Source organism: Sus scrofa, chromosome 8, assembly GCF_054392235.1.
Source record: "Sus scrofa isolate SSC_HxYL_T2T_F1_AM1 chromosome 8, Sscrofa_HxYL_maternal_Yorkshire_Landrace_v2.0, whole genome shotgun sequence".
Classification (NCBI taxonomy): domain Eukaryota; kingdom Metazoa; phylum Chordata; class Mammalia; order Artiodactyla; family Suidae; genus Sus; species Sus scrofa.
This window is the reverse complement of record NC_139390.1, coordinates 137,741,077-137,766,916: the sequence shown is the minus strand read 5'-3', so window position 1 is coordinate 137,766,916 and position 25,840 is coordinate 137,741,077. Positions and strand designations below refer to the sequence as shown.

The window sequence follows — 25,840 nt, the reverse complement described above, 5'->3', positions numbered from 1 at the left end:
GGACCTACATTAGGTGGTTAGGGTTCTGCATTCTCACCCCACAGCCGCCCAAGACCATATGCAGATTGAATCGACAAAGGGCAGGGAAAGATTGAATTAGAAAATGTAATGGGAGGGAAGTTGTCGAGATGGGATTTACATTTACACACACACACACACACATCAAAATTACTGTTTTGAGGAGTTTTGGTGTCTAAGATAAGCCTGTCCTGCCTTCTTCCTTTTCTGGCCTTGATCATCTGTTTCAGCCAACATCATGACAGTTTAAATCCTAGGATTTTCTTTCCTTGGCTTTTCTCATTTAGAAAAGAAGATTGAAATTAGCTCTTAGATCTGAGCTTATTTTGTAATCACAGGCAGACTTCGCTTTCAAGTGGAAGATATTTCAGTTTTCGTGTTGGCAGTGGTTCTCAAATACTAGTGCACACAAGAATAATCTAAAAAGCATCAAAATGCAGATTTCTGAGCTCTGCCAAGATAAATCCTGATTCAGTAGGTGGGAGGTGGTGGTCTCTAAAATCTATATTTTAAATAAATTTAGATTTAGCAGCTTGAAGCAAGGTGATTCAGATTCAAGTTATCTAGGAACCACCATGTGAAAAATGCTAATTAAAGGGACTATAACATGTATGTGGGGAGTAATCCACATTGTGGGGCTTGCCTCCTTCGTAGTCCCGTCTTGAAAAGTGTGAGGGAGGACCTCAGATGTTTTTATCAAGATGATAACGATGATATTTCTTCATAGCAACTGTGGATGTAGAGTTCAACAACGGGGCTGCCGAGCTGTCTAAAAGGGTCCCCAGCCACATCTAATCCACTAGGATTCAGGTCCCCACACCAGTGTGAGGGCCAGCGCGGAGGCTGGAGCACCTTCTCTGCAGAGACCATCTGTGCACTTTCGGGTCCCAGGGCTCCTCCACATTTCCCAGCTTCCCCCGAAGCCGGTTTGGCCCTGTGACTGGGTCCTGGCCAATGGACAGTGGACAAAAGTAAAGAACCATTTCCAGGCCTGATTCCTAAAATTCCTAGCATAGCTTTTCGTGCTCTTTTTCTTCTCCTCCCCATCTTCAGCTAGGCAATTTCAGGGTGACTTTGAAACTGCAAGATGGTAGAACCATGAGATGGACACAGCTTGAGTCACTATCTACAGGAGAGCTACTCAGAATTGCGACAGAAGCAACAACACGTCTCTATTGTACTAAGCCCCTGCGAATTGGGGCTGATTTATTTTGGCAGCATAGTGTTTCTTCTCCTGGCTAAGGTACTGCTATGTTATTAACAAGTAATTAGTAATCATGATGGAAATTCTTCCTTCACTAGAGCAGAACAGGCTAATTTAAACTGCATTCTTGATGGGACCAAAAACCCAGCAGAACAAAGCCCGGCAATGTTGCCATTGCCCCTTCATACCAATAGCCCACACAGGACTCTTCCAAACAAAGGTTTGCTGAAAAGTAGAAAAAAGTTAGTCTTGTTTAGCATGCAAGGAATAACTACCTGCTTTTTCATCTACGAAAAGTTTCTGGCCCTATACCTCAAACCTGATCACAAACCAACCTTTTCTTTATTGCTTCATCAACGGAAAATTATGAATTTCCTCAAATCTCGGAAAGAAATGGTGTCCATGGTTCTTACTCTCAGCAGCTGCTGCATCATCAGTGGGACAATAGAAACTAACATGGCATCCAAAAGGATGAGAAATAATGAAAACCTAAGAAGATATTGCCACTTCTCTTCAAATTTCTTAAGAATACAATCATTTAAGTTGGCCTGATATCTTTCCCATAAGCTTGAATGTTGATTTTACTAATCTGAGAAAAACTGTTTTCTTCTGTGTGTGCTGGAGCAGTGTTTTCCAACTGTCCACTATGACCTATTCTCGGGATATAAATCAATTCAAGTTAAAAAATACGGAAGATTGGAGTTCCCGTCGTGGCCCAGTGGTGACGATCCCGACTAGTATCCATGAGGACGCGGGTTCAACCCCTGGCCTCGCTCAGTGGGTTAAGGATCCGGTATTGCTGTGAGCTGCGGTGCAGGTTGCACACGTGGCTCCGATCCAGTGTTTCTGTGGCTGTGGTGTAGGCTGGCAGCTGCAGCTCTGATCTGACCCCTAGCCTGGAACTTCCATATGCTGCAGGTACGGCCCTAAAAAGATGATGATGACGATGATGATAAGGAAGGCTATCAAAGTGTGTCACATGTAGGAAGGGTAAGTATTATATTTCATGAAAGTTGTTTCTAATTTAACACACACACAGTTTTTCTTATCAAGGTAGTTGTGTTCTATTTAGCTGCCTGAAAGGGTCAGTTAGCAAATACTGAGCCATTGCTTGTAGGGGACATATGGGGTTACATTCCTATGAGGCTCTGGTTACAACCTTTTCATCCACTGATCAATATATAACGTTGTTTTTTGTGTGTTTCTGTTTAAAGACACCTTATTTATAAATATATATTGCTTATTCACTGACATTGAACTCACGGCCAGTAGCACTATTACTTGTGCCTTAATGAAGCTCATCTAGCATGTGGTTTTCTCCATATGACACTTTATAGCCTTTCTTGCACTAGGGAACATTAGGTAGCACTATGCTTGGGAGCCATTTTAAACAGCAAAATCACCCAAAAAAGAGAACAAGTTATAAAAATGTGGCACTAGATAGACCAAAAAAAGCATGTGTTTATGGTAAGAGAGTTGAAACAATAAGGCTATGTTATCTTGATTGACCTCAGCTAGGAACTTGCATATAAGGCAACTCAATTTTTTTTTTTTTTTTTTTTTTTTTTGGTCATGCCTGCAGCACGTGGAAGTTCCTGGACCAGGGATTGAACCCACTTGATCTGATCAAGGGCCGCAGTGACAATGCCGCCGGATCCTTAACCCACTGTGCCACAAGAGAATTCCTAGACAGTTTTTTTTTCTGCTCTGTGCATGCACATTCTTTGATTGACCATGCAATGACTGTAAATATTGATTTGGGAGTTATAAGTACATGGTAGCAAGTTGGTGAATTAGCAAATATGGAACCTTTGAATGATCGGGATTGACTATCAAAGCTGTTAGAAACTGAGAGATTGCCTCAATTAAAAACAGAAAGATTTATAAAAAATATTTATATCAATAAATATATGTACAAAGTTTATATATAAATAATATGTAAATAAAATTAAAATATACTTTAGGTAAGACCTGTAAATTCTGCGATATAATCAGTCATTAACAGGTATGCCACTGATGGTTCAAGGAATGGGGTTTCCTTGATGGCAAATTACCTGTGTCTTTCGTGGAATCCAACCCAATGCCTTTCTCTACAAATCTACTGACTAAATGATTGGTAGCCAAAGGTGTACAGTTGGTCTTAGGAGAGTTCTCTTAGCAAGATTCAGAGAAGGTTCAGTCGTGGCAGCTCTGTCTAAACTCTTTTACAGTCTGGTCCTAGTTTGTTTTTCTCCACAGAATAGGTCTGGGAGGCAGTGGGGTGAGAAACTGGGGATCCTCTGCCGCCCACTGAGTCTAACAGGTGCTTGGACCAGAGTGTGAAACCACTGACTCCCTTTAGACAGCTAATTGTCTCTCCTGCAAAGAAAAAAAATCACAAAATGATCACCTGGAGGGCAGCTTTATATCTGCTGATAGAATCCAGTCTAGGGTCAGGCCGGGTTTGGCAAATAAAAACACAGAATGCCCAGTTAACCTTAAGTGGTTTCTAATTACCTACCTATGCTTATGTACATTAAGATAAAAGAAAAATATTGCATGGGACATACTTTATAGTAAAGTGTTTGTTGTTCATCTGGAATAAGTTATAAAAATATCTAAAGTACATACTAATTTTTAATTTTTTGCCTAGAGCTTATTTTTATTTTTTAATTTAATTTTATTGGATTTACAAGGTTGTATTCGTTTCAGGTGTACAGCAAAGTGAATCAATCATACATCTAATATATCCAGTCTTTTTCCCATGTAGGTTATTACAAACTATTGAGTAGATTTTCCTGTGCTCTACAGTAGGTTCTCATCAATCCCCTATTTCATACAGTAGTATGTATGTGTTACTCCCACCCTCACAATTCTTCTCTCCCTCCGAAGTACATGCTTCTTTTAAAAAGTATATTTCCTTTAGGTTGTTTAGAGTTATTTATTTTGCAGGATTTACTTATAAAATCTTTTCTTGCAGTTGTAGTCTATGTTTAATCTAGATCGTGACATAGCTCCTATAGTGGTCACATTAAATTTTTTGGTCTCTTTCCTTGTCCACCGGTCATTAATGGAGAAACACACTTAGTATTAATATTATGGACCAGTATGTGTACTTGTTCAAACTCTAAGACTCAGTCTTCAAGTGTGGTTTATTGAAGCACGTAATACCATCTTTCAAGGCGTGCTCTCCTTTTCCTTTCTTCAGGATTATATTTCATCTTGATCAGTGATTTTTTAAAATGCTATCCACGGACATGAGCACTGTTGTCAGCATTCGTTTGTTTCTTCAGCACCGCATGTGAAGATCCCTTTGTTCGCCTGCTGAAAGAGTATTCGGAATTGTCTCTATAAAAAAAGATCAAACTCTGCAGGGATAATCGTGAAAATGCCATAATAAGTATCCATTTCAAGTCAGAATTTCTTTTCCTTTTTGTAAGTAATACATTATCTCTTTTAAGACTAGTCTTGACCCTTAAAGGAATAAATTTTTCTGTGATTCTTTCTTTGACACAAATTCCATGATGTTCTTTAAAGGTTGGAACACTTCAGTAACATTGCTCTTCTTTCAATTTGCATATTCCTGTTACTAAAGAGATGATTTGCTTGATTTTAAAAGTCAACCAAAATTTGGGGATCCTTTTCTTCAGAATTAAAATTTGATTTAAGTGCTTCAGATAAACTGATACTATTCTTAAATGACTGTTCAAGAGAGCCAGTGTGTTCTGGATGCAAGAAAATTGAAGATGCTGAATGCCAACAATATTGCAAAAATCCTTTTAAAAAAACTTACCAATGCTTTATTTATTTATTTATTTTTGGAGCAATGTCACATACATAATAGCCCAATACAAAATTAGGCAAAATATTTGTACAATAAAAAGGAACTGCTGATATCTGCAACAGTGTGGATGAATCTCAAATGCAAGCTAGGTGAAAGAAGTCAGACTCAAAAGACTATGTGCTGTATGATTTCATTCATATAACATTTTTTTTAAACTTATTTTATTTTATTTTAGTCTTTTTGCCTTTTCTAGGACTGCTCCCGAAGCATATGGAGGTTCCCAGGCTAGGGGTCGAATCGGAGCTATAGCTGCCGGCCTACGCCAGAGCCACAGCAACGTGGGATCCGAGCCACGTCTGCGACCTACACCACAGCTCACGGCAACGCCAGGTCCTTAACCCACTGAGCAAGGCCAGGGATCGAACCCGCAACCTCATGGTTCCTAGTCAGATTCGTTAACCACTGCGCCCCGACGGGAACTCCTGTTTCTTTTTTTCAGCTGATACAACAAACAGCAATGAATATCATTGTGCAAATTTTTCAAAATGAAAAAAAATTAAGTCTATTTAAATCTATTCCCTTAGCAACTTTCAAATATGTAATATGGTGTTATTAACTATATACGCTGAACATTGCATCCCAATGACTTTATTTTATAACTAGAAGTTTGTGCCTTTTGACTCCCTTCACTGTTTTTGCCTACCTCCCACTCTTCACCTCTGGCAAACCATCATTCTCTGTTTGTATCTATGAGCTCAGTTTTGTTCATTTGTTTCTGTTGTTGCTTCTTTACAATTCCACATATAAATGAGATCATATGGTATTTGTCTTTTTCTGACTTACTTCACTTAGCACAGGGCCTTTAAGGTCCACCCATGTCATCCTAAATGACAGAATTTCCTTTTTTTTTTTTCCTTTTCTTTTTTGGCTGCTGAGCAGCATACAGAGTTCCTGGGCCAGGGATCATATGGACCCACAGTTGTGACTTATGCTTCAGCTGTGGCAGTGCCAGATCCTTAACCCACTGTGCTGGGCCAGGGATCGAACCTGTATCCCTGTGCTCCAGAGATGCTGCCAATCCCATTATGCCACAACAGGAACTCCAAAATTTTTTTCCTTTTTATGGCTGAAAAATATTTCAATGTGTTTGTATATATATATTAATTTAATTTCCTTTATCCATTAATCCATCAATGACATGTAGGTTGCTTCTATATCTTAGATAAATAATGCTGCAATAAACATAGGAATGCTTACATTTTCCGAATTAACGTTTCTTCAAATAAATACCCAGAAATGTAATTGTTGTATCACATGATAGTTTTATTTTTAACTTTTTGAGGAACCTCCATACTGTTTTCCATAGTGGTTGTACCAATTTACATTTTCACCAATAGCACACAAGTGTTCCCTTTTCTCCACATCTTTGCCAACACTTGTTATTTCTTGTCTTTTTGATAAGAAGCATTCTAACAGGTGTGAAGTGACATCTCATGTGATTTTGATTTGCAGTTTTCTGGTGATGAGCGATATTGAGCATATTCTCATGTACCTATTGGATATTCATGTATCTTCCTTGGGGAAATGTCTGTTTAGATCTTCCTCCCATTTCAAAATCAGATTTTTATTTTTACTTTTTTGCTATTGAGTTGTATGAGTTCTTTACATATTTTCAATATTAACCCCCTAAAAGATATATGATTTGAAAACATTTTCTCCCATTTAGTAGTTGCCTTTTCAGATTGTTGCCGTATAGAAGTTTTTCAGTTTGATTTAGTTTCACTTGTTTATTTTTACTTTTCTTACCTTTATTTTTGTTGTTAGATTTAAAAAAATCATTACCAAGACTGATGTCAAGGAATTGACCACATGTGTTTTCTTCTAGGAGTTTAATGGTTTCAGGTCTTATATTCAAGTCTTCAGTCCATTTTGAGTTAATTTTTGCATATTATATAAGGCAGTGGTCCAGTTTCATTCTTTTTCATGTGTCTATTCAATTACGGTGTTCAGTTATCAGTTGAAGAGACTGTCCTTTACCCACTGTATATTTTTGGTTTCTTTGTTGTAAGTTAATTGACCTTATGTGTATGTGTTTATTTCTGGGCGCGCTCTCTCTCTCTGTTACATTGATCTACATGTCTGTTTTTATGCCAGCAGCAGACTGTTTTGATTACTGTAGTTTTGTAGCATAGTTTGAAATCGGAAAGTGTGATGACTCTAGCTTTGTTCTTCTTTCTCAGGATTGCTTTATCTATTCAGAGATTTTTTTGTGCCATACAAATTTTATGATTGTTTGTTCAATTTCTGTGAAAAATGCTATTAGAAATTTGATAGGTGTTGCATTGAATCTATAGATTGCTCTGGGCAGTATAGACATTTTGACAATGTTAATTCTTCCAATCCATTATCAAAGAATATTATTCCATTTATTTATGTCTTTTTAAATTTCTTTAATTAATGTCTCATAGTTTTCAGGGTACAGCTCTTTCATCTCCATGCTTAAATTTTTTCCTAGGTATTTTATTCTTTCTGATGCAGTTGTATGTGGGATTGTTTTCTTAATTTCACTTTCTAGTAGTTCTCAAAAAGATTTTAATTACTCTTTTTTTTTTTTTTTTTTGTCTTTTTGTTATTTCTTTGGGCCGCTCCCGCGGCACATGGAGGTTCCCAGGCTAGGGGTTGAATCGGAGCTGTAGCCACTGGCCTATGCCAGAGCCACAGCAATGAGGGATCCGAGCCTCGTCTGCAAACTACACCACAGCTCACAGCAACGCCAGATCGTTAACCACTGAGCAAGGGCAGGGACCGAACCTGCAACCTCATGGTTCCTAGTCGGATTCGTTAACCACTGTGCCACGACGGGAACTCCCTCATTTTTAACAATATAAATGCTGAAGTAGGAGAAAAATTTCATGACAATGACTTCAGTGTCAATAGAAAGGACATTAGATGCTGTTTGAGCAGCATTTTGCAGACTGTACCAGGAGAGCTAACACCTTCCATTCATGTTTGCTTCAACATTGAATAAACATTGTCTGCACTTTCTTGCAAAAATCTACCAAAATTTGTATTCCTATTATTGCCACCAAAAGCAGTACAATTTTTCTCATTAACTCTTACCACAATAATAGAATCACTCTGAAGTCTCATCTGGAACAGATTTTACTCATAATAGCTGTATAATTAACACTTTTTCACGAGAAAGGTATTGTACAGCAAAGGGAACATGTTTTCCACATTATGGTAAGTTGCATCCATAGCTATGTTGTAAAATGATAAGGCATTAGGTCTTCCATAAGCTCTGTGACAGTGAATGGAACTATTACATTTTTTATTATTGTAGTTGATTTCATCCTAATAACTTACTTGTAATTTTGGGATCAGAAAATACTTCTGGTAGCAGCACATTCTAACAGTTATTTGAGCTGAAGGCTGATGATAATTCATAATGGAAAGCTGTTACAATTTCTGCTGTGATTATTTTATCTTTCTCATCTGAATGTCTTACAAAAATGTATTATTTTATCACATCTTTGGCAGTAGTTGAGGAAATGATGTATTTCTTATGTTTAGTTATTATTTTATGCTGATTTGTACCTGCCTTTCCATCATTTTTAAAAACATCAAGTCAGCAAATGGGAACTGCACAGAGAATTTCCCAAGGATTTTTTCTTTATTTAATAAATGTTCACTGACCTGTGTTTTGGCATTCAGGAACTCAAATATACACAAATTAAAGAGCAATCACAACAAGAAATGAAAAAATTAAGTTTGATAAAATCATAGTAGTGACGATGTGTTTGTCTTTCACAAATCAGAACTCATAACTAGCTGTAAACAGAGGTTGAACTGTTGAGAGAATTGCAAATTTGTGAACAATAAATAGTACTCAGTATCTGATGTAAGATTATGAACTTCCCCTCTGCTTACAAGAATGAGCTGTATTTATAAGGCATAGTATTACTGAATTAATGTTTTGGGAACCTTGGCTTTCACGGATGGACAGTCTTTCAGAAATGAGAGTTCCATGATTGGTTGGCTTGCGCACATGCTAATAACCACTAGAATGAGGCCCTTATTGATTGGCTGTTGTCTAGAAACATGTGGTTGTCACTGACTGGCCAATGTTTGGTAGCTTGGGCTGTCATTCATTTGCTAACTTTTGGAAGCACAGTTACAAGAGTGAGGCTGATTGGCTGATTTTCAGAGCATGAGAATTAATCTGTCACTAAATAATGGTGGTTGCTTGTTCATCACTTGGATCTTTGGCCAAAGAACCGTCTTTTATGTGTGAAAAAACATGTGTTTTAATTCTAAGCTCCCTATTTTGGTTTTCCCCTCAGCCAAACCTGCAGGAGAGAGCATCTTAGGTTATACAGATGTGTGGAGGAAGGACTTTCAGGTAGTGTTGCCATTTAATAGATTTAAGCACCAATTACTACGGTGGAAAAATGGCAACAGCTTTTTGTGATTGAGAAAAGCCGAATATAGGACCTTGAGATAGCCCTGACGAAGTCAATACAGGAAACAGGAAAAGGCATTTATATACAGGGCATGTCCTATGTATTCAAGCCGGCTGGCAACACGATCCCAACCACATCTTTGGCCCTGCTTCTCTGTGATCTTCCAGCATCTCAAGGGTTCTCAAACGGGAGTGGCCCAAGGTGAAGCTGGATGGTTTGAGAAGTCTCAAACCAGATTAAAGGGCCACTGAAAAGTTTGAGTCAAATAGAGACATGATTCTATTTGTATCAGAAAGATCATACTGGCATCGGGTGAGAGATTTGGAAGCAGGGCACAGAGACTGGAACCAGGCATGCCTGTTAGGAGGTTCAGCATACAGGACAAGAAAAATAAATAATTAGAGTATTACATAGAATAACTGTCAAGTTTTAAAATTTATTTTATTCATTTATTTATTATGAAAAAGACACCACTTTTTCAATAACCCTAGGAAAGTTTGGGCAGTGACAAGGGAAGGACTTGGCAAAGAACCATGAAATTCATAATAACTTCCCCTGTTAAGAGTCATGTGTATCCTGAGCGGTGAGCAGTTTTCCATATGTTACCTTCACTGTGTACTTATGAAGGAGGTGATTAATTTAGTGCAGTGGCTACGAGCTAGGTTCTGAAGTCAGAATTTGGGGGTTCAAATCTGAATTCTCTCTCTTATTGATTGTGCTACCTTAGGACCCACTTTCTTCATCCCTATGATGGAGATAAACAGTCTTATTTTGTGCGATCATTTAAAGACTACATGACATAATGGGCTTAGATGGCTCCGGGTATGGGGTATATCTTGTTACAAGTGCTCGATGAGTGTTAGCTATTATTATAACCTAATTTTACAGATGAAGAAACTGAATCTTAGAAAAATAAGGTAACTTTTCCATGGTCACATAGGAAAAGCCAGAGGTTTGATCCAGATATATCTGACTTCAAAGCTTCAGATCTATATCATTACTCTCTACTAGCTCTCAGTACCTGAGCACAGGTCTGGAGAAAGTGAAACTTATGCCCATGAAAGAAGAAAAATTGAAATGATTTTTTTTTTAATAAGAAGAAAAGATTATGTGATCTGGAAGTTGTTGTGTCTCAGTCATATTAAGCCAGTGGAATCTCAGACTGGCCAACAGACATGTCTGCAACTTGAGGTTCCGTTATAATGTCTTCTTTAAATAAGATATTTCATAGAACATTATGCCAATCAGAGCATTGGTAGAAATGGAATAGGAATCCAGCAGCAATAGTTACCACATTTTAAAAGACTATGGTTGTTTTAAAAAAATTAATATTAGGAGTTCCCATCTTGGTGCAGCAGCAACGAATCTGACTAGGAACCATGAGGTTGCAGGTTTGATCCCTGGCCTCGCTCAGTGGGTTAAGGATCCAGCGTTGCCATGAGTGTGGTGTAGGTCACAGATGCAGCTCGGATCTGGTGTTCCTGTGGCTGTGGTGTAGGCTGGCAGCAACAGCTCTGATTCGACCCCTAGCCTGGGAACCTCCATATGCCGCGGGTGTGGCCCTGAAAAGACAAAAGACAAAAAAAATAAATAAATAAAAATAAAAAATTAATATTACATCTGTTTTCTTAATTGTACTGCATTAATTCCATTGGGCAGTTGAATTGAAGATTTTTGCCAATCAAAGATGTCCAGCAGAGACGTACATCTGCTGACACACAGAACACCTACTCATGTGCCTTCTGCTGGTTTGTGAACTAGTTTGGGTCAGCTTAAAATAATTCAAGTTGGAACATTTTCTCTGTGCCTATACTGCTATTGCTATTCTTGCCTTAGTTTTGACATTTGGCTCAGCTACTGTTTATCCAAATTTAAGAAAACAGGAAGACAGATAGTTCAAAGTCATGGTAACAGAGTAACCTCTAGATTAATAGTTCCATCCCAAACTCTTTCCTTAGGAACAGAAGAATAATTCTAATTAAGGGTTTATAGGTAATGTGTTTAGTTAATAAATTGATGTGGACTTCTGAGTCCAGATCTTAAATTTTAGTTAATTTTTTCCACAATAAATTGAAGTTTGTGTTTCCCTTTTGGGAGCCCTTATTAAAACCATAGTTTTAACTTCTCAATTTATGGAATTTGAAATATGATCATTACTTTTTCCCCTAATAGCATCACTGAGGTATAATTGATACTCAATAAAGTGTACATATATAAAGTGTACATTTTGATGTTTCGACATATGCACATACCCATGAGATAATCACAATTAAGACAATGAAAAGTACCTACAGAATTTCCTCATGACCATTTAAAATCCCTTTCCTCCACCCCCTCCCCTCCCCCTAGGTTATGAAACTATTGATCTATTTCCTTTCTTTGTAGCCTAAAATGTGTGGTAGGCAGAATTTTAAGATGACCCCCCCCAATGACCCTCTCCTTTGATTAATCCTCTCTCCTTTGAGTGTGGAAAGAACAAGTAAGTGTGATGAAATTTCATTTCCATGATTATGTCCTATTATATGGCAGAAGGGATTTGGCAGGTGTGACTGAGTTTACTAATCAGAGATAAAGAGGTTATTTGGATGAGGCTAACCTAGCCAAATGAGCCCTCTAAAAGCCAAGGTATCCTTGGCAAATTGTTAGGCAATACAGATTTTGGTACATGGAAGTGGGGTGCTGCCATAAAAAATCCTTAAAATGTTTGGAATTAGGCAGTGGGTAGAGCCTAGAAAACTGAGAATACAAAAATAGATGTTAAAGAAGCTGCTAGTGAGGTCTCAGAAGGATGTGAGAAAAGCATTGTCGGAATTTGGAGGAACAAGGACTTTTGTTATCCTCATGGCAGAAAGCTTAGCAGAATTGTGTTCTGCAGTTATGTGGAAAGCAGAACTTGTAAGCAATGAACTTGGATATATAGCCCAGGAGTTTTTGAGCCAAGTGTTGAAGATGCTGCTTGGCCTCTTCTAGCTATTTATAATAAAATGCAAGAGGAGAGAAACTCACTGCAAGAAGAACTGTGAAGGAGAAAGGAGCCAAGGCCTGATGATATTGAAAGATCTCTGCCTATCCAAATGGCAAAAGATGTTAAAATTAAGAGATTCACTGGCGGGAGAGAAAGATCTAGAAAAAAGGCTGAGGGTGTGACTCTACAACCCTCTGCTGAAATCTGGGAAAAATTAGCAAAAGATCAGAACATTCATGCTAACTGAAATGAAAGGAAACAGAAGGCAGGTTCAGTTCATAACCGCCACTAGTATGTGTATGGGAGTGATGTGTTGTGTTGCTCCCAGGAGTGACTTAAGACTCCTTCCAATTTGGTTAGGCCCTTTAAGTCACCCACATGAACGTGCCATTTAAATAAAAACGGAGTGCTTGCTATGAAAACGCAGCTTCCAGGCAAATCCTCTTTCCACCCCTCCTCTCCCTGTCAGTCTCACTGCTTCCCCAATATTAGTCCTCTATATAACTCCCGGAGTTACCACTCTTGGGTAGCAGTTACTTCCTTGATTCACACCCTGTGATGTCATGACATTAAAAAAATCGAAATATTCCTGACAATTCTGAACAAGTACAGAACTTTGGACTGTCAAATTTTCTTTTTAAATTTTATCGAAGTATAGTTGATTTACAATGTTATGTTAATTTCTGTACAGCAAAGTGACTCAGTTATACATATATGTGTGTATATGTATATTCTTTCCATGACGGCTTATCACAGGATATTGAATATAGTTCCCTGTGCTATGCAGTAGGATCTTGTTGTTTATCCATCCTGTATACAATAGTCCCAAATTCCCAATCCTTCCTTCCCACACCCTACCCCCTTGGCAGCCACAAGTCTGTTCTCTATGTCCATGAGTCTGTTTCCGTTTCATAGATTGTGGTATTTGAGATTCCACCTATAAGTGATCTTGTATGTATTTGTTTTTTTCTGATTTACTTCACTTAGTATGATCATCTCTCGGTCCACCTATGTTGCTGCAAATGTCATTATTTCATTCTTTTTATGGCGGATTAATATTCCATTGCGTGTATGTACCACCTCTTCTTTATCCATTCCTGTGTCAGTGGACATGTAGGTTGTTTCCATGCCTTGACCATTGTAAATAGTGCTGTGATGAACATAGGGGTACCTGCATCTTTTCAAATTACGGCTTTCTCTGGATAGATGCCCAGGAGTGGCATTGCCGGATCATGTGGCAGTTCTGTTTTTAGGGTTTTGAGGAATCTCCATACTGTTTCCACGTTAGCTTCACCAAACTGTCAAGGTTTTGACCTCATGGATTGGAAAACTGGCCTAGGGATTACCTGCATTGTAGTGTATGTCCAGTGAGTTCGGGTACCAAAACTTCTGCTGGAATTACAGTCTGGTTTTCTATTTTACCTTTCACAGCCAGCACAAGTAATAGAGATGATTGAGAGCTACATCTGTTGTCTGTATGCACTTTTGCACATCCAGCTACCTTACAATAAGTTTTGGTATTTTGAATATCTAGTTTAACAATTTAGTGTGAATACGAAATCGATACATTTTTAAACTTCGCATTACTGTTTATGTAGGTCAGAGAGATTTCATGGCAGTTACTATTTCTAGATTGTTAAAGACCCCTTAGGCAACGTTAAGGCTGTTGCATGTGGACAGTTTCTTGAATTATAGCACAGAAACTTTAATACCTACCTCAGGAATGATAGGGGTCCTAAGTAGGCAGCATATTTACTAGAGAAACCTAGAGTTTTCTTAGATTGCCAACCTTAGAAAGACAAGAAATGTCAGGGTGACAGAGTTTAAGTGGCTCTTTTTAGATACGTTACACTGATTCTCTATATTTAAGATGCAAAACAGCCTCTCAGGAGCTATTTAATTAAGTGAAAGTAAGTCTAGTCCCTTTGGAACCGAATGGTTCAGTGAGCAAATACATATCAGCAAGTGAAGGAAGTGGGGGACGTTATTATGTGCTTCATAGACACGGTGACACTTTATAACCCCATATCAAGGATCCTAAACAGTGATTGGTTGAGAAAATTATCAAACTGACTTTAAATTTCGGCAGGTACAAAATTGTCACGCAAAAGTCCAGGACAGGGTGCCACTCTCAGTCTTCAAAGAGAAAGATAAGAAAATCCTGGATTTTCAAAGTCCCTTTGAAGGCTTTTAAGGTAAGATGAAACATTCTCTTTACTCAGAACCAACTGATTCCTTTAGAATGAAATTCACTTTCAGAGAAGAAGCCAACGTGATTTTAAGAAATGAATAACCCTTGTGATTAGACGTTTTTCCTTCCCTTTTGACTTGTCAAATCAAGGCTGTGTATTAAAAGATAATGGAAAGTTATGTGATAAGGGATGGTAATTCCACTTAGCAAAATATTGCATCACTGAAGAATAAAATTTGTTTTCACAGCTAGTATGTTAAAATCTCAGTTGCTAACAGTCAAAAAAGTATATGTAAGATGAAGCACATATGTTATATCTAATCTATTAACAGCAGAATGAGTGATTAGAATATTTTATGCAAAATTCTCTAAAGCTCCATTACTGTTATTTTTTTATCCAGAAAAACCATCTTTAAGGACCTTGAATCTAGTTAAAGCCATTTTTTTTTTTTTAGCCTAACCTTTGCAATGCAAGATTTGATAGGATTTAATGAAAAAGGAAAGAAACAGTCTCTTTCTCTTTCAAATAGTAACATGTAAACACTGACTCTATTAAGAAATAAACATGGGTTTGGGAGCTTGATTTACCACATTACGTTACACTTATTTCAGAGTCTGGCTAGTCTACTTATTGATAAGCTCCACGAAGGTGGGGCTCATATCTGTTCCCAGGGCTCAGTATCTGGCCCACATTAGTCCTTCAAATGTCTGTTGAATCAAAGAATGAATCTCAGTCTACATTAATTTTTTGGTCTCTGAAAAAGCAATCTTTGGCCAAAAAAATATTATTATTGTTATTTTGCCAGTTGACATTAGGGGTTTAAAACTAGATTAAAATATTTCTATTTAGGATATCTAGAGACTCTGATTTCTTTCACATACCTCTTCTGTCTTATATGGCATAATGATACATTTGGAAAATAAAAGACATGTTACTAAAAACCATGTTTGATATTGGCAAACTGAAGTGAAAACGATAATTATCTGGTTGTTTTGATCAGTTTTGAGAAACAATCGGGTAACTCAGATTTAAAATATTTACCTTGAGCTTTTGAAACAGGACTTTAATTTTGTTTTTCAAGGTTTTATTAACCTATTCAAATTAACTACGTAAAATCTCATTTCGTTCCAATGAACTAAGTAAAATCTCAGATGGTTTCACGAAATCATCTGAAGGGGGTTCACACATTTCTGCTTTCAGGCTGACAAAATCGAGGCCCTTTCTATAGTCATCTTTCAAGCGTCTTCTAACCCGGGGCTACAGGGCGAGCAGCACTGTGTGTAGTGCGGCCCTTCTGAGTGGAGCTGAAGGAAGGCTATCGCGGCCACATTGCTGTGTTGCAGTTTAGAAATGGGCTGCACAAAACCCTGGCCTTCACTGTAGGTACCTTTCCAGGACACCCCGTTCCCTCCAAACCAGAGTGTAGACTGGCCCTCGGCAGGGTCTATCTAATAATTAGGTTGGGACGGCAAAGTACAGCCCAGCCTCTGCTCACCAAACAGCTGCACGTCGACGTGTGTGCCCCAGGACTCTGCCTTCTACTGTCCTGGCGTCACCTCAGCTCTGCTTAAAATCTATAGCATTTTTGAAGGCGGACTAGCTACCTTTGGCTTTCTGCTGAACAGCTATACGAGTAAGCACATTTTTTTCCTCTCAGTAGCTCTGGAACTGGATCCTCTCTCCTGTGAAAAATGCCAGTACTTCAAAGACAGTTGATAGCCGCTGAGGTTTTATTAGGCTTCCACTGTCAACATTAAATTCAATCGAGGCTGTCTTATGACATCCTGCATTATAAAGTATAAACCCAGGGGGAGTACATGAAATAAAAGTAAAATTCTCCCTTCTTTCCTGTAGTAAGAGCATCATTACGTCAAGAAATCCAACTTGTAGAAAATAGCAATTTAAAATTTTGAGTCTCATGAACTCCATGTCTGTCTCTTCCGATGTATCAAAATGCGTATACATGTCTGACTGTGCGCTCTAACAGGAATGCAGGATCATGGGTTTAAAACTCCCACATAATAATCACTGTCATGTGTTAAGAGATTGCTGAATACCCGGAAAAGCGCAACCCGTTGCTTATACTCCTAAGTATTTATTCATCAACAACATTCCCCAAAAGTCTTTTTCTGTGTCATGTTTTGAAAGGCAGTGATCACCAAGCCTTTGGACCTCAGGAGCTCTCAGTGGGGTTGGTGGGGGGACGTACACTTAACCAGGCTGTTGTTAAACCGTGGAAACAGGGCAGTGCTACCAGCGTGACGTGCAGAAGCTGCCGGGTGTGATGAGGAGAGAGAGAGACACCACCTGCCCTTTAACGTGGAGTCAGAAAAGACCTCTCAGAGAAATTTCTTCTGCTAAGATAATTGAGATAATCCCAAAGTGTGGGTATTATTAATTACTCCAGACGGAGGACTCGAATGCTTAATAGAACTCCTTAAATTCTTTAAGCTCACACATCAAGTAGCAAAGGCAGAATTGGAACCCAGGAGGTCTCTGAATCCAAACCCCACATTCTTTCCACCGACCTGGGCGTCTTCATGCTGGAAATTTCCTTCCCTTACAGTCTAGTAAAGTCCGACTGTATGGATTTGGAATGGGGATGAAAAGAGCTTCATCTTTTAAGCACGATCTTAATAGAATTAGCTGATACTTGCTTAAAACTATTCCGAAGAGATGTTATTGCCGTCAGCACAGTAGAAGCAGAAGGTTATAGTTATGGCTTCTGTCAGCACCTGGCTGTACCCCTTTAATGGCAAAGGCAGCCAGGGTCTAGGTAGCTCCATCCATGCTGAGCTTGGTGGTGCCTTGTTCGTCTCTGTGAACGCTCCAGGTGTGTTCAGGAACATTAAGTCTGGGCAGCTTCTTCTCCTGCTGGATGTGTGCTCCTCACCTAGGAAAATGGCAAATGCTTACGGATCAAAGTAATACATTGTAGGGCTATCATCTTTTGCTTTCTAAGTAATTTTGTGCTATTCTTTTTTTTTTTTCTGCCAGAACAGCCGCTGATTAATATTCCTAAAGAAAATGAAGATAATTATATATTTTTGCATTTGGGCAATAGCATGGGCCATTCCAGTAAGTATGCCTTCCTCAAAAAAACCTTCTTACTTTGCTCTCTCTTTTAAGCTAACACTATTTGATATGACTTCCTGGAAGCCTTTCAGATCAGTGGAGCCTAAACTTTTAGATTTGCATGAAAGACTTGACAAGATATATTTGGGAGTCTCAACAAAACCAAATATGCACTCCAAGTCATGCTCCCATTTTTCCCATTGAAACTCTTGGCTTGTTGGAAGGATTATGACTTTTAAAGTTCATTCAGATTAATTTACATTTAATGTTCAGGAGCCATGGAGACTGTCCATCTTTCCTCATGTCCTATGAATTTCATTCTAATAGCAATGAAGCCAGTATTGATTAAGAAGTTTTCAGGAAAGAAAAATAGGAAATAAATCATTTTTTTTTCAACAAAGGGAAAAACCAATGTTTCATTCAGAGAGTTTTTTTCCTATATGCTCCCTGTGGAAAATTAATATACAGATAAACACCCACAAAGAAAAATTAGGAAAATCAAAGCATTTGTAATTGTATTAGCCAGCTGCTATGGTTAATATTTTGGTGTGTTTTCATAATACCAAGCACTTTGGTATTTATTTGGTTAAGAAATCTCTCAACTGTTTCCATTGTGCTCCTGAAAAAGTAGCATAGCACTTCTACGAAGTACTTACCTTCGCTTCTGTCCTGGCTCTGGTCAGACCTGCTGTTCTCTTGGGTTTGGGCCAGGAGTATATACTTAAGTGGGTGTGGAGCTATCGCAAGAAACACCAAGGTTCTCTCCTCGTTTTTATAAAAGACTCTTCCCTTTTTACAGTTGAGGTAAGTGGTCTGGTTAATACTTCAATAAAATTGGTAACTGTTATGAACAATATCTGTGTGCCATGTCTAAATTCTCATAAGCACTCTAAGAAGACACTTCTCTTTTCTGCCCAAATAGATCATAGTTTGGCCTTCATGTTATATCTGTTTTTCTTCATTTAGGGAAAGGTGTGTGTGTGTGTGCGTGTGCACACGTGCAATAAGAATATCTTCAAATCCAGTATTTTCACTTTTGTAGGTTCCTCAAATCAAGCCATTGGAGAGGCATGCCATTGACAAAAGTGTGAACTTAAATCTTCTAGCAAAATCGAAAGCGCCAGTACAGGTATAGGATGTATAATGCGTTTCTAAGCTGTTTTTAGATTCCGTGAACTTACAAGCAATTGATGCTCATCTTTTCAGTTTGCCTTCCTTTAAGCTGATGTCCACAATTTGTTTTGAATTGTTTCTCTTTTCCAGGATGAGTTAAATGCCAATGATACCACCAAAGGAAGTGGCATCCCCATGCATGACCATGACATAGGAAGGCAGCAGGATACCAAAGATGGTTACAAAGGAGAGAGAAATGGCTCTGAGTGGGCAGACGTGGGAGGGAACAGTTCTTCTGCACGTCCCATGTTAGCAAACAAAGAAGAGAACACGGAGGATCCGAATGGGGACGCAGGACAACCAGAACCATATGGCCACGATGGGCTCCATGGACGAGGGGACAGCAGCCCCGCAAATGGCCTCAGAGGGCAAGTCAGCATTCTTGACAACACTGGCACAGCAAATGGGAGCCATGTTAATGGGGTTACTGATAAGAATTCAAAAAACGAGGATGTTGGAAATGCAAGTCAGAGTGAGAATGCCACTGTGGTCCCGGAAGATAGATATCAAGTAGCTGGAAGCAATAACAGTATAGGTCATGAAGATGAAATAAATGGGAATTTCTGTAGAAATGGGGGAGATGTAAGTGAAACAACACCTCCAGGAGAAGGTGAGATAAATGGGAATGAAGAGACAGGGGTAACATCTGGGGGAAGTGGAGCTGGCAATAGAGAATTTGCTGGCCTGGATAATTCTGATGGCAGTCCCAGTGGGAATGGAGCAGATGAAGAGGAAGACAAGGGCTCTGGGGACGATGAAGGTGAAGAAACGGGGAATGGAGAGAGGACTGCTGATACCAGCAAGGGCCAGGAGAATCCGAGTCATGGAGAGGAGGAGGCGGAGGAGGAGGACGACGACCATAGCTTAGGTCAAAATTCAATTAGTAGTGAAGATGAGGGCCCTGGGCACAAAGAAGCTGCCCATGCCACTGACGGAGACAACACCTCCAAGAGTGAGGAAGATTCTGACAATATTCCAGGAGAAAGCCGTAGCCAAAGGATAGAGGACACCCAGAAACCCAATCAGAGAGAAACCAAAGCTGTGGCAAATGGAGTCACTGCAATATCAGAGCCCCTTGCTATTGGGAAGAGCCAAGATAAGGTTAGTTTATGAAGCTGATTTCTTTCAAAAGCGGTTTAAATTCTCCCCTTCCTTCCCTGGTGGTAGCATGAAAATAAATCATGACAAACAGTCAACGTATTTGTTTTTTCTTTTTTGGCCGCCGCGCAACATATGAAATTCCTGGGCCAGGGATCAGATCTGAACTGCAGTTTTGTGCAGTTGGATCCTTGAACCCACTGTGCCTGGCCAGGGATCAAACAGGTGTCCTGGCACTGCAGAGACAACGCCGATCCCGTTGTGCTACAATGGGAACTCCATGGTCATGTGTTTTTGCACCTAAATTACTTGAATGTTTAGTGGGGAAGCTGGAGTCCTTACTAGACTTTGATGTAGAACAATTTTACAAAGCACACACTTCTGAAAACTTGGTTACAGTTCTTTTAGAGTCTTACATAAATAATTTACACACCATGCACCTTTACAAAAGTTGCTACTAGGTACAAACATGAGTGGGATTGTCTATAATCTAAACACCAGAGTACTTTCAAGTATTGAATAAAGCACATTTTCACAGACAGATGTTTCTCAAGTACTGGAAGCTGAACTCCTGTTCTCTAGCCACTTTCTCCAGTCAGTCTTCCTCAGACCAATGCGATTTTGTAGCATAACATTCACTAATTAATCATCTTTTCTCCATCTTTCCATAGGGAATAGAAATTGCAGCTCCCCGCAGTGGCAACAGAAGCAATATCACCAAAGAGGCTGGGAAAGTCAGTGAAGACAGAGAGAGTAAAGGCCAACATGGAATGATTGTGGGCAAAGGAAGTGTCAAGACACAAGGCGAGGCTGACATCATGCAAAGACCTGGCCCCAAATCAGAACCCGGAAATAAGCCTGGACCCAGCAAAACACATAGCGACAGTAACAGTGAAGGATACGACAGTTATGAGTTTGATGGTAAATCCATGCAAGGAGATGATCCCAACAGCAGTGAGGAGTCTAATGGCAGTGATGATGCCAATTCTGAAGGTGATAATAACCACAGTAGCCGAGGAGATACTTCTTATAACTCTGATGAATCAGATGATAATGGCAATGACAGTGACTCCAAAGAAGAAGCTGAGGAGGATAACACATCAGATGCGAATGATAGTGACAGTGATGGCAATGGTGACAATGGGAGCGATGACAGTGGCAAATCAGGCAGCAGCAAAGCTGAATCAGAGAGCAGCCAGAGCAGTGAGAGCAGTGAGAGCGACAGCAGCGACAGCAGCGACAGCAGTGAGAGCAATGACAGTAGTGAGAGTAGTGACAGCAGTGACAGCAAATCAGATAGTAGTGAAAGCAGTGACAGTAGTGACAGCAGTGACAGCAGCGACAGTAGTGACAGCAGTGACAGCAAATCAGACAGCAGTGACAGCAGTGATAGCAGTGACAGTAGTGACAGCAGTGACAGCAGCGACAGTAGTGACAGCAGTGACAGCAAATCAGACAGCAGTGACAGCAAATCAGACAGCAGCGACAGCAGTGACAGCAGCGACAGCAGTGACAGTAGTGACAGCAGTGATAGTAGTGACAGCAAATCAGACAGCAGTGACAGCAGCGATAGCAGTGAGAGCAAATCAGACAGCAGCGACAGCAGTGACAGCAGTGATAGCAAGTCAGACAGTAGTGACAGCAGTGACAGCAGCGACAGCAGTGACAGCAAATCAGACAGTAGTGACAGCAGTGATAGCAGTGACAGCAAATCGGACAGTAGTGACAGCAGTGATAGCAGCGACAGCAGTGATAGCAGCGACAGCAGTGACAGCAAATCAGACAGTAGTGACAGCAGTGACAGCAAATCGGACAGTAGTGACAGCAGTGATAGCAGCGACAGCAATGACAGCAAATCAGACAGTAGTAATAGCAGTGATAGCAGTGACAGCAGTGATAGCAGCGACAGCAGTGACAGCAAATCAGACAGTAGTGACAGCAGTGACAGCAAATCAGACAGTAGTGACAGCAGTGACAGCAGCGACAGCAGCGACAGCAAATCAGACAGTGACAGCAGTGATAGCAGTGACAGCAGTGATAGCAGCGACAGCAGTGACAGCAGTGACAGCAAATCAGACAGTAGTGATAGCAGTGATAGCAGTGACAGCGACAGCAAATCAGACAGTAGTGACAGCAGTGACAGCAAATCAGACAGTGACAGTAGTGACAGCAGTGACAGCAGTGACAGCAGTGACAGTGACAGCAGTGACAGCAAATCAGACAGTAGTGACAGCAGTGACAGCAGCGACAGTAGTGATAGCAGTGACAGTAGTGACAGCAGCGACAATGACAGCAGTGACAGCAGTGATAGTGACAGTAGTGACGACAGTAACAGTAGTGATAGCAGTGACAGTGACAGCAGCGATGGCAGTGACAGTAGTGACAGCAGTGACAGTGACAGTAATGACAGCAGTGACAGCAGTGACAGTAGTGACAGCAGTGACAGTAGTGACAGCAGTGACAGTGCATCTGACAGTAGCGATGAAGGTGACAGCAAGAGCAAGGCTGGTAATGGCGACAACAATGGAAGTGATAGCGACAGTAGCAGTGACAGTGAAGGCAGTGACAGCAATCACTCAACCAGTGATGATTAGAACTAAGGAAAAACTCACAAGGCTCCTTTTGTGAAAAGTCTGGTGGGTAATTAATAGGAAATAAAGATCCAGGATGTAAAGAAAGGAGAGAAGCAAAGAGAAGACACATACACAACCACACATTCACAGATACACGGAGATAGTCAAATTGTCAGATTCAGAACCAAGTCTCAACACCCTCAGAGGGAGAATCTGACTGTGTACGTGCATGTTAAATATATTCTAAAAGGATTTCTTTAAAAGTGTAAATGTAAACACAGAAGAACAAATAAAATATTCTTTAATACTTTACACAGAAAACCTCAAGTAATCCTCTACTAAGTAACTTCGATTTTAATGCCAAGTGCTTTAGAGAAGGTAGCAAGTAAAACTGTCTTATAAACAACCTATGGCACTGCCTTAATCTTTCAGTAATTACCTATTATGAATAGATGGTCTGCTTACCTGCTGAGTAAAGGATGCTGTTACCATTATCTCCAGCTTGGCTACGATTCATTTGCTTGTTCTAAGGAAGAAATACACCTCTAACAGGAAAAAAGTCACAGCAATGATTTAACTACATGGACCATGGGAATAATCCTTGTAATTAGTGAATAGAGTAATTACAAATTATGGAAATTCTGAGGCTCCCTTCTCACTATGAATCTCTTTAATAAAGCCAACAGTTGCTGGTGGGTAATGATTTACAAACTACTCTTTTTTTATTTGAGTCATATATGCAGCTAAAATCTGAACATGGGTTCTTCAGATTTTTGCCTGAATGACGGTAGTTCTTCTTTCTGAGATGAAGTCCTAACCTTAGAACGTGAGGGTCTTAAAAGTGTGTGAGCCTGGAGTGTAATATTTAATAGAATGGGGATAAAATGTATCACCCAAACTAGGATACCCTTGAGAGTGAAAGGGGTGTCATGAATAGTTACTCAGGGACAGGAGGTGTAAATCTGACTTGTCTGGGGACTCTGGGAGATACAGTGACAGTGGCTATCAACTTCTGGGGTATTAGTCAACATTTAGCAGTGATGATTTATAATTTCTCTCTTTTTTCACTTAGGTAATTATCTTAGATTTGTTCTAATTTAAAGGTAAAATTCTATATGGTGAAGTTTTTTGTTTGTTTGTTTTGTTTTGTTTTTGTCTTTCTAGGGCCACACCTGCAGCATATGGAGGTTCCCAGGCCAGAGGGGTCGAATCAGAGCTATAGCTGCAAGCCTATGCCACAGCCACCACAACACCAGATCTGAGCTGCGTCTGTGACCTACACCACGGCTTAGTACAACACTGGATCCTTAACTCCCTAAGAGAGGTCAGGGATTGAACCTGTAACCTCATGGTTCCTAGTCAGATTCGTTTCCGCTGCACCACGATGGGAACTCCCCATGAATGAAACATTTTTACTGTTTATTTTCAACCAGTCATTTATGACAATTTATGTTCTAATATTAGGCATATTTTACACAAAGAGTTTCAGTAGGCTTCTTTTTTTTGCCTCCTTCTTCCTTTATGCAAGAGACCAATATTGCAAGTACTATTTCTAAAGGCTTTAAAAATACTTCTTTTTATAAACTACTTGGTGGCTCATAATAATATAAACACAATCTATATATCACAATCACATAAATGACTCCAAATTTCTTTCTTTAATCTTTCAGTAATTATATATGCTCTAGATTTTTAACTCCTTTAGGCTTCAGGGTTTTTTGTTTTCATTTTCCCATTTATAAACTGTGGCTTCTAGGAACTGTCCCCCTATTTCAAAAGGTTGTCGTGAGCACTATGTCAGGCAATGGATGTGAAACTCTTTGTAAATTATATGACATGTAAATTAGAGAGATAATTTTGGTGCTATAATAAACATCTGTTTATATGACTTTTTCAAGGAAGACTCCCTTCATCTTAATGATTTTGCAAGTGCTTCCTTCCTCCATTATATTTTTAAAAAATTTGCTACATTTAATTGAAAAAGTAATGTGTGTATATACGCAAAATGAGAATTTCAAATGCTATGAAAAGTTATACCAAAATATGAAATCTCCATCACCCTAGACTCCCAGGCCTCTAGTTCTCTTTGCCAAAAGCAATCACTAATCCTATTACTAATATCTTATGGAACTTTCCAGAAATAGTCTATGCACATGTAAGACAGTGTTTTAAAGACACATGGAAGTTTATTATACATTGCGTACTTAATTTACTCTTTTTAACCTAAGACTAGACCTTGAATATTGGTTCATTACACACAGACTGACATTCTTTTTTCACGACTGTGTCGTATATCATTTTATGAAATGCCTGAGGTGTTTAATCTGTCCCTATTTTTGTGCCACTTTCTAAGCCATTTCTAGTCCAATGAGAGTCTCCCCAGGTGCCACCTGAGTCAAGCTGGATAAATTTCCAGCCAGTTCTTATAAAGATTTCCCTTGGAGAGTGTTTCTGGGGTGGAGGAGATGTTCAGCCTCTGGGGCTGACGTCAGAAACGGCGAAGGACGAGGAATCACATCCGCATTGACCTCTGGACCTTCAAGGCAAACATGAAGGAAACCCTCCAAAAGAGTGTCTCAGGGAGTTCCCACTGTGGCTCAATGGAAACGAATCCAACTATTATCCATGAGGATATGGGTTCGGTCCCTGACCTCATTTAGTGGGTTGGGGATCCAGCACTGCTGTGAGCAGCTCAAATCTGGCATTGCTGTGGCTGTGGGGTAGGCCAGTGGCTACAGCTCTAGCCTGGGAACCTCCATGTGCCATGGGTATGGCCCTAAAAAGCAAAAAAAAAAAAAGAAAAGAAAAAGAAAAAAAGACTCAAGAGTAGATCCTTTGGGAATTACCATTGTGGCTCAGCAATAATGAATCCAACTAGTATCCATGAGTATGCGGGTTCGATCCCTGGCCTTGCTCAGTGGGTTAAGGATCTGGCGTTGCTGTGAGCTGTGGTGGAGGTTGGAGATGTGGCTCCGATCCCCTGTTGCTGTGGCTGTGGTGTAGGCCAGCAGCTATAGCTCCGATTTGACCCCTGGGAACTTCCATGTGGCCCTAAAAATCTCCCCCCCCCCCAAAAAAAAAGAGTAGAGCCTTTGTACATAAAAAGTCTGACATTAGAGAACAAAATTGCTTTTAGCTAATATTTTGGAATAAAGGTTAGTGAACTATCTGCTAAGACTGACCATGAAAGCATTATTTTTTTGCCACTCTATAGTAGGTTATGATATCAGTGCAGTGACTCACGACCAGCATTTGGTAAAATGAAAGAATAAAAGAGAAGACTCCTGAGTGCATTGAGTGTAACGTTTTGTGAAAC

The 25,840-nt window shown here is 39.7% G+C and overlaps 1 protein-coding gene across 3 annotated transcripts; it reads left to right on the top strand.

Annotated features, from left to right (window-relative positions):
* Positions 1 to 4,409: 4,409 nt before the first annotated feature.
* DSPP (dentin sialophosphoprotein) lies at positions 4,410 to 24,421 on the top strand. Of its 3 annotated transcripts, XM_021100403.2 has the most exons (6): positions 4,410 to 4,636; positions 14,503 to 14,608; positions 17,603 to 17,683; positions 18,723 to 18,809; positions 18,944 to 19,954; positions 20,623 to 22,629. In XM_021100403.2, the coding sequence occupies exons 3-6, from the start codon at positions 17,633 to 17,635 to the stop codon at positions 22,543 to 22,545; spliced, it is 3,072 nt and encodes a 1,023-aa protein (XP_020956062.1). In that variant the 5' UTR covers positions 4,410 to 4,636; positions 14,503 to 14,608; positions 17,603 to 17,632; the 3' UTR covers positions 22,546 to 22,629. The 3 variants fall into 3 exon arrangements, with proteins under 3 accessions (XP_020956062.1, XP_020956065.1, NP_001431620.1); XM_021100406.2 differs by lacking the exon at positions 4,410 to 4,636 and having other exon boundaries at positions 14,504 to 14,608; positions 17,608 to 17,683; NM_001444691.1 differs by lacking the exon at positions 4,410 to 4,636 and having other exon boundaries at positions 14,529 to 14,608; positions 20,623 to 24,421.
* The last annotated feature ends 1,419 nt before the right edge of the window (positions 24,422 to 25,840 follow it).

What these genes read in the sequence shown, in the direction of transcription:
- DSPP (NM_001444691.1), top strand. Translation starts at nt 17,633, where the DNA reads ATGAAGATAATTATATATTTTTGCATTTGGGCAATAGCATGGGCCATT. An exon ending in AATCGAAAGCGCCAGTACAG is followed by an intron (nt 18,810 to 18,943) that starts GTATAGGATGTA and finishes TCTCTTTTCCAG; the next exon opens with GATGAGTTAAATGCCAATGA. An exon ending in TTGGGAAGAGCCAAGATAAG is followed by an intron (nt 19,955 to 20,622) that starts GTTAGTTTATGA and finishes ATCTTTCCATAG; the next exon opens with GGAATAGAAATTGCAGCTCC.